This window comes from Lottia gigantea (assembly GCF_000327385.1).
Source record: "Lottia gigantea unplaced genomic scaffold LOTGIsca_79, whole genome shotgun sequence".
NCBI classification, from domain to species: domain Eukaryota; kingdom Metazoa; phylum Mollusca; class Gastropoda; family Lottiidae; genus Lottia; species Lottia gigantea.
The window spans coordinates 303,748-312,025 of record NW_008710630.1 but is presented as its reverse complement, the minus strand read 5'-3'; the positions used below and the strand labels follow the sequence as shown (position 1 = coordinate 312,025).

Below are 8,278 nucleotides of genomic sequence, written 5' to 3'. Positions count from 1 at the left end.
TGTAAAGAAAAATAGTAAAATCTCATTTAACTGTATGTAGGTGTGGCGACTCAGTTCTGTCTAGAATCCGTTTTTAATTTAAAGGTCGGGGTCAGTCAGACCAAGAAATATATAAAATATTTCGACATTTTAAAGATGGAGTGTCCCCCCCAAAAAACTCTAATTGTTAGTATAGTTATACTTTAACCAAGCAATGGAAATTCTAATCTATAGGGATATGGCACAACCGCATATATATACCTGTTAAGAATGCTCCCTATGATATACATCTATGCTTGTGAGACACATAGCTCATGGCATTCTGTAAGCATAATATATTTTGAAGAAAACTCATGTATGCCTACATAGCTCAAGTACATGTATATCGAAAGCTGTTGCAATGTCATGCTTGCGTATTGAGAATACAGTCCGTGCAGTCGCGTATACCAATAATTACTTACTAATGGTTCAAATTGCAAGAGATTGCGGGTACCCAACTTTAAGAGGTATACCGAGAAGAATCGTAAACCAAATTGTCAACAAAATAAGTACTTTGTAAACAGCCGTATACCGATAAAAGCAAACAAAAATAAACCAAATTGGACCCTTTGAATTTTTGATGATACTACACTATTACTTCAATAGTGGGTCATTGACTCAGATACGCTTTTCATTCTTGATGCTTTGATCTATAATTAAAAAATTGATTAAATGGAGTTTTACACCCTTATGTAACTAAGACACGAAACGGAGCTTTACCGCCTGTTGTTTTGTACCATGTTGAGCTAATGATACATTGTTCTGTATCTTATTGAACTAATGAAATGAAATGGAGTTTTATATCCTACTGTTCTGTATCTTATTGAACTAATGAAATGAAATGAAGTTTTATATCCTACTGTTCTGTATCTTATTGGACTAATGAAATGACATTGAGTTTTATACCCTACTGTTCTGTATCTCATTGGACTAATGAAATGAAATAGAGTTTTATATCCTACTGTTCTGTATCTTATTGGACTAATGAAATGAAATAGAGTTTTATATCCTACTGTTCTATATCTTATTGGACTAATGAAATGAAATAGGGTTTTATATCCTACTGTTCTGTATCTTATTGGACTAATGAAATGAAATGGAGTTTTATATCCTACTGTTCTGTATCTTATTGGACTAATGGAATGAAATGAAGTTTTATATCCTACTGTTCTGTATCTTATTGGACTAATGAAATGAAATGAAGTTTTATATCCTACTGTTCTGTACCTTATTGGACTAATGAAATGAAATGGAGTTTTATATCCTACTGTTCTGTATCTTATTGGACTAATGAAATGAAATGGAGTTTTATATCCTACTGTTCTGTATCTTATTGAACTAATGAAATGAAATAGAGTTTTATATTCTACTGTTCTGTATCTTATTGGACTAATGAAATGTAATGAAGTTTTATATAATTCTGTTTTGTATCTTATTGAGCTACCGAATTGTTAGATTTGTGCTCTGTTCTTAAAGGTTTTATTCAAACTGACAAAAAGAAAAATTGTCCAGACAATAGTGTTAGGCGTAGAATGCACGAGGTTACCCAAAGAAAATAATGAAACAAAATCGAGAAATGTATTTTAATCAGATCGAGACAATTTAAATCTTGAATTACTGAAATAGAAATTTAATCCAGACAAGTGTGTCATGGCCTACAATCCTATATTGTATTAAAGCCAGGTTAAAAGACGTGTACATGTGTTCCGATATGCCAGCTCAGAAGCATGTGTGACCTATTTCCTCAAGTTTGGATTTTTTTCTGGAAGTAATTGGGTTCGCAGACCCAATACCAATTGTTCTTAATTCATAATAGCCAACACATTGTACGGTCTGGAATCGTTGTGCAATGAAATGAAATGGAATTTCCCGTAGTGTTGTCCTGTATACCATTGTGCGAATTGAAATAAAATAGAATCCTAGCTAATGAAATGAAATTGAGTTAGTGTTAATGAAATATAAATGAGCTGGTGAAATGAAATAGAATCTACGCTAATACAATAAAATTTAATCAAACTTAGCTAATGAAATGAAATTGAATTGGGAGCAATGAAATGAAATAGAATCTGAGCTAGTGAAACAAAAGCAAATTCACTACTTTTTTTTATGTACAAGAAAGATTTCTTACGGCCGGTACGATTGTAACGTTGATGAAATGGGATTATTTTTTTCGGCGTCTTACGTTTGATATGATTGTTTTCATCTACATGAAACGTTCGACCACCAGCCTGTAGCCAATTAGTCGCAACTGTAAAGTTAATGCGTTTACCTATTTTCTATGTAGAGAACAATGTCAGATATGTCTAGGTGTATATATGATATCCCCCTAAACTATTCTACCTTACTAGAATCAATTACAACTTTCTCTCGAGTTTTTCTAACACGTTTCAGATTCTTATATTCTTTAGTGTTCAACATATGTTGCGATAATGACCACCATTTTCTACTTAAAGGGATGCTGTCCTCTAAAATCAATTGAGGTGAATACTCGCTTAGATTCATACTCACTTTATCCAAATAGCTTCGTATGAGGCTGTAAATTTTCACAATCATAACACGTTTTTCATTCGAGTGTAGCTACCTGTATATTATTGTATGCGATTTGTTCAGATTTACACAACATATCGCGAAAATAACTATGTAGAAGCATGTTGATTGGTTAGTTTTAAAAATCACGTGACGTCATGAATATTCATTACCCGGTCCGAATACGAGTTTACCTACTTAAGGGAATCCGGTAAATATATGTCAAACTGTAGTCTCGGACATGTTTAAGACCCGATGGTCTGCAATCGAATTTGCCAATTCGACACCCCTTTCGACATTCCACATAATAATATTGTTTATTTGGTTTATATATTACATTATAAACTTATTTATACGTTGCCAGATATAATTATATCTGTTGGCAAATTCAAACTTTCATTAAACGAGTCGGGTATTTTTGAGCAATTTATCATTTTCAAAATGACAACCCAATTTTTGCCTCACTCATGAATTTTGTAAGTTTGGCTTGTTGCCAGAATATTATTTAAAGAGGCATAATTGTCTAAATATGTGATTTACCAGTTAAATGGCGTAATTTGGTCTAGCAGTATCACCTTTTAGAATTCAAATCAGACGCCAAGTTCGTATATTTGAACAAAAGTTACCATGGAGAGCGATACCGATAGCTGGCATAGGAAATTTAGGACTATAGTATTGTTCCTTGTAATTACTAGTCTTCATTGGTGAAGAACAGTAGGACTCAAAACTCCACCAAGTATTATATTTTTTCCTCAACACCGTTGCTTTGATTATTCTGTTTCAGTTCAGGGATTAGCCTAGAATTTAAAGGTAAAACAAGATGGCTGCCAACATTTCATTCTCATCTGTTGGTAGTATTAAGGTAAATTCAGATGAATTTAACCCGATCGGTTAAACTATCCAGCAAGTGACCTATAGAGTATATTTATTTGACCTATGTGTATACCAGTACTATTATTATGATATACCAATACGTTAAATATAATTAACAAGCTGAAAGCAATAGACAGTCAGATAATATCAAACACGTGTTTCAGATCGATTAATCATGCTTACTCTAAAGTCCGTGTTATGTATGGTTTTCATATAGGCCTGAACCCATAATAACTTAACTGATTAATTAAAATGTTATCTATTGTTTTATCTTTACGCATAAATTAATATAAGTCGTGCTTACTCTGCAGTCCGCGTTAGTTTGGCTGAACCATGACTCTTGACTGATTAATTATAATGTTATCTATTGATTTACATTTATGCATAAATTACCCGATATACATCTGCATAAAAAATTAAAAATTACACATACTCACTCTGCAGTCCGCGCTGTTTAATTATATGATGGTTTCTTTGATGTATTTTAATCTCTTTTCATTTCCCTCGCCATTTCTAAGAAACAGCACTGTCAAACTTTAGTGAATTTAAACCCTTCCCACTATAACACTACCCAGTGCCCCTACCGCCTTCCTGGATTCACCCCCTCTTAACCACCCCCTCTCAATATATTTCTGTTTTGACAATAGACCTCTAATGTAGTATGTAACGAGGTTCAAATGATAAGTTGAAGCTGTAAATATCAAGTCGACTCTAGTATTTAGTCTGTTAAAAAAATTATTGAATCTGCTATCATCATTACGACACCATTAAATATCAAATATTACCACTCAATCGAACATCTTCAGAATCTATTTTTCAACCTTCATTTGTCCGCTAACCAAAATGAAATGAAATGAATGGAGTTTTACATCCTTCTTTTCTTCACTATGTGGGCTAATGAAGGCGGTATGAAACCAACGAGGTGCAGCTTGGTACATTTGGAATTCGGGGGAAGACGTCGGTCGTGTTTTTAATTCTAAGTAAAGTTAAAGTATTTTATAGTCGTCTGGGTATTTGCTTCAAAGGCACAAAGGCTCAAGCTATCTGTTCCACTTTTCAAAATTAGAATCCGACGTCTGATTCTTCTACAATTAAAAAAAAAGAAGGAGCTTTTTTACACCGGAAGCACTTCACAAACAAATGTAACCTCCAACAATCAGAGCTATTAGTAACATTTCAAAGAAAATTTTCGAAGTTATCTGAAACCTAAGTATCGTAATCTACTCGTACTAAATTACTGAAGAAATTAAAATCTCTGCAGCTAGTGATGGAAAACTATTTTTAAACTTTCGCTTTATCTTTTATTAGATAACTTTACAACGTGAAATTATTTTACTTAGTGGTCGTATATCTTTTTAAAGCTATAGATGTTTGGTTGGGACTATTTCCCACGCCTCAGTTGAAATAGTTTTATTGAAGGTCATACTTGCCAACCAAGATACGTACCTAACCGTACAGGGCCGAGTACCGATGTGCAGTTATACCTGTTCCAAATTTGCGACCCGTAACAACGAATAAAACACAAAATTACAACCTTGCGCCGTGTAACGAAAGACGTGAAATGAATTTGTTTCTGAACATTGTCCATAAATTTTTATGTTTGAAATTTTAGTGGTGAAAGTTGCCAAAATAAGCCACTTACCAAGACGATACTATCAGTAAATCGACTGTTATGAAACGATTTAGTTGAAAAAATAAACATTCTAATGTATTTGAGTTACATTCAACTCAAAAAACATAGATGTAATTTCAACAAACACATTTTCTGCATTTCTCGTTAATTTCGTGGAATGCCAAGTTTCTGCTGAGCATTTTATACAACTCGCGTCGAATAATATCATGTAGGCCGTCAACCCTGACCCACACAGTTCCTCAGACGTGATGATAATACGGATGTGATATCACGAAACGTTCCTCAGACGTGATATACGGATGTGATATCCTCACGAAACGTTCCTCAGACGTGATATCGTGACTACCTAGCTCCTCGGACGTGATACTGATATGCTGTCGTCACTACCACGTTCCTCAGACGTGATCTATAGATGTGATATCGTCACTGCCCAATTCCTCGGACGTGATATCTGGATCTGATATCGTCACTGTCACGTCATATATCACGTCTGAGGAATTGGGTAGGGTCAGAATTGTCGGGCTTTTGATGTCCTATAGTCTGAGGCGCTGCTTCCAGCTGTACATGTTAAAGGTCATTCCTAAATCTGAAATGGGAAAACAACCACAGCTTGTAGCAATTTTTCCTTATTGGGTAATGCACAACGGTGTCCGTCATACTTAGGCAAATCTTGAGCAGAAAAGTAGACCGTAGAACCCCATCCTTTTCATACCACTTGCTGTTACATGCCTGCTCGAAGTCCACCTATCAGATACAATCTTCTTATCTCTGTAACTCACAGCGGCCATTTCCGTTATCTGTCTGATACTGAACAGATCCTAGATAACTACCTCGTTGAAGCTTCTGATTTATTAGACACTTTCGAGTGGTTGTATCTGATTTCTTAAAGAGATTGTTTCGGCAACCTTTTTTCTCGCCAATAGCCAAATAGTGTCTACCAATACCCAAATTCTGTCTCGCCAAAAACTATATTCTGCCCAGACAAGGCCAAATTCCACCTTTCCAATTTGGGTATTGTTGAAACAGAATTTCACTCTTGGCTAGACACTGTTTGGCTATAGGCTAGACAGAATTTGGCTATAGGCTAGACACTGTTTGCCTATAGGCTAGACACTATTTGGTTATAGGCTAGAAACTGTTTTGCAATAGGCTAGACACTGTTTTGCTATAGGTTAGATAGAATTTGGCTATAGGCTAAGCATAATTTGGCTATAGGCTAGACACTGTTTGGATATAGGCTAGATACTGTCTGGCTATTGGCTAGACAAAATTTGACTATAGGCTAAGCATAATTTGACCATAGGTTAGACAGAATTTGGCAATAGGCTAGACAGAATTTGGCTATAGGCTAGACACTGTTTGGCTATAGGCTCGACAGAATTTGGCTTTAGGCTAGACAGAATTTGACTATAGGCTAGACACTGTTTGTCTATAGGCTATGCAGAATTTGGCTATAGACTAGACATTATTGGTCTATGTAGTCAAGGCAAAATTCCATCCCATTCATTCAGCTGTAATTACACTATAATTAAGATAGGGCATGTGTTAATTGAAGATAATAGCACCATTAAGATACGAGAATCATGTCTATTAGTATAATATTCTGTATCATATGATTTAATATACCATTAACAGATTATACGGGCTATTAAAGTCATACTAGTTCGTTCAATCATTCATCCTAATTGTCTATCGTTCATTCATTCATTTCTTTTTTTCCTTCATGTCTTTCAATGGCTCATGCCAGTGGCGTATCTAGAAAAAACCTTAGGGGTGGGGGGGAAGTCAAAAAATCAGAGGTGTCTCTCAGAGGCGAGGACTGATGTGCCGAAGAACCTTGAGTCCAGAGTTCTTGGGTCTGCCAGGGCCCTAAAAGCCACCGGATTTCAGATGATCTGAGATCAATTTTGGGCATTAAGAGGGTGAAATTCAAATGAAGACATTTCATTGGTCTAATTCGTTTCGTTATTATTTTCCGTCGGAGACGAACCCAAAAATGTTCTAGCATCTTCATTCTTATTTCAGTGATGATTTCTATTGCAGGTATTCTATGATTATATGGCTGATTCACCTGTTGGGTTCACGTCAGACCAGTTTGAAGACAAATGTCCCCCGGTGCCAAAAGTCCTGCTAGACGGTGCCTGTGCTGTCAGAATCTGTAATTCTGATAGAGAATGTGAAGACGACACTCATAAATGTTGTTATAACGGCTGTACTTATACTTGTCGACCTAAAGTTCAACCACCTGCTTGTAAGTATACATTGCACCATCTTAGCGCGGGCCTATGAGAGGCATTTTTCTTCTACTGTATAACGGAAGTTTGTAACTGCAAAAATTTCGTTGGATTGTAGGTTTGGATTGGGGCGAAATACACGAGATTACCCGAATTTTTCACCTAGTTAAGAGTATGAGACTTTTGCCCGCTAAACTTGCTTTCGAGGCTGCGAGAGGGGCCGCTGCCGCCTCTGACACCCCTCCCCCTCCCTCCTCCGCCACTGTTTTCATTGGTGTGTGTGTGATTACACCCGCTACAATTGATGGCAGTCGACACTTGAGCAATGCTCTGGGTTTATATTTTAGTTGTTGACTGGATACAGGAACCCAGAAGACGATTAAGCTCTGGTAGAAGTTGGTTGATCAATGGGCCAGATGCAGAAACTGAAGGTAAATATCATTTCAATTTCCCATACCGTCTTGGAACACTTGTTTGTCAAACCAATCTCCGGTTTGGAGAATGCAACATGGCTTCCCTTCTCCATTAATAGTTTTAATTTTCTAGTGCAGGTGTTAGGTGGAAAAACAGCGCAGTGAGACTCACAGCACATTCATTTCATTTCATTTCAGTTGAGATCTGTAGCACCAGTCCGGTAGATATAGACGAAGATCCTCTATTGTGTCCACATGGTTATTTCTGCAATATAGAGGACGTTGGAGATCCGAATAATGGTATACCGAATAGAGGAAACTGCATCAAACAGGTCGACGATGTCTTGCGAGGTATTGTTTGAATTCGTTTTGGGGTAAATTTTGAACTCTGTCAGGCAGTATGGTAGGATCCTTCTTTGACCAAAAATGACTACAAATTGTGTTATCCAGCTGGTAGACAGGATTCTCGTGAACCTAGAATGCTATATCAGTGGTTCAACTACCATGGTTGAACTAAGTCCGCGGACCCCCAACTCCCGACAAAAAAGCAGAAGAGCATATTTTGAAAAAAATATTTCCTG

General features: G+C 36.3%; 1 protein-coding gene across 1 annotated transcript; it reads left to right on the top strand.

The window, feature by feature from the left end:
* Positions 1-7,150: 7,150 nt before the first annotated feature.
* LOTGIDRAFT_86689 (hypothetical protein) lies at positions 7,151-8,029 on the top strand (the record flags this gene model as incomplete). Its single annotated transcript, XM_009066687.1, has 3 exons — positions 7,151-7,301; positions 7,632-7,715; positions 7,896-8,029. Coding segments are annotated over 3 exons (369 nt in total), but the record flags the coding sequence as incomplete, so codon positions are not given.
* Between the last annotated feature and the right edge of the window lie 249 nt (positions 8,030-8,278).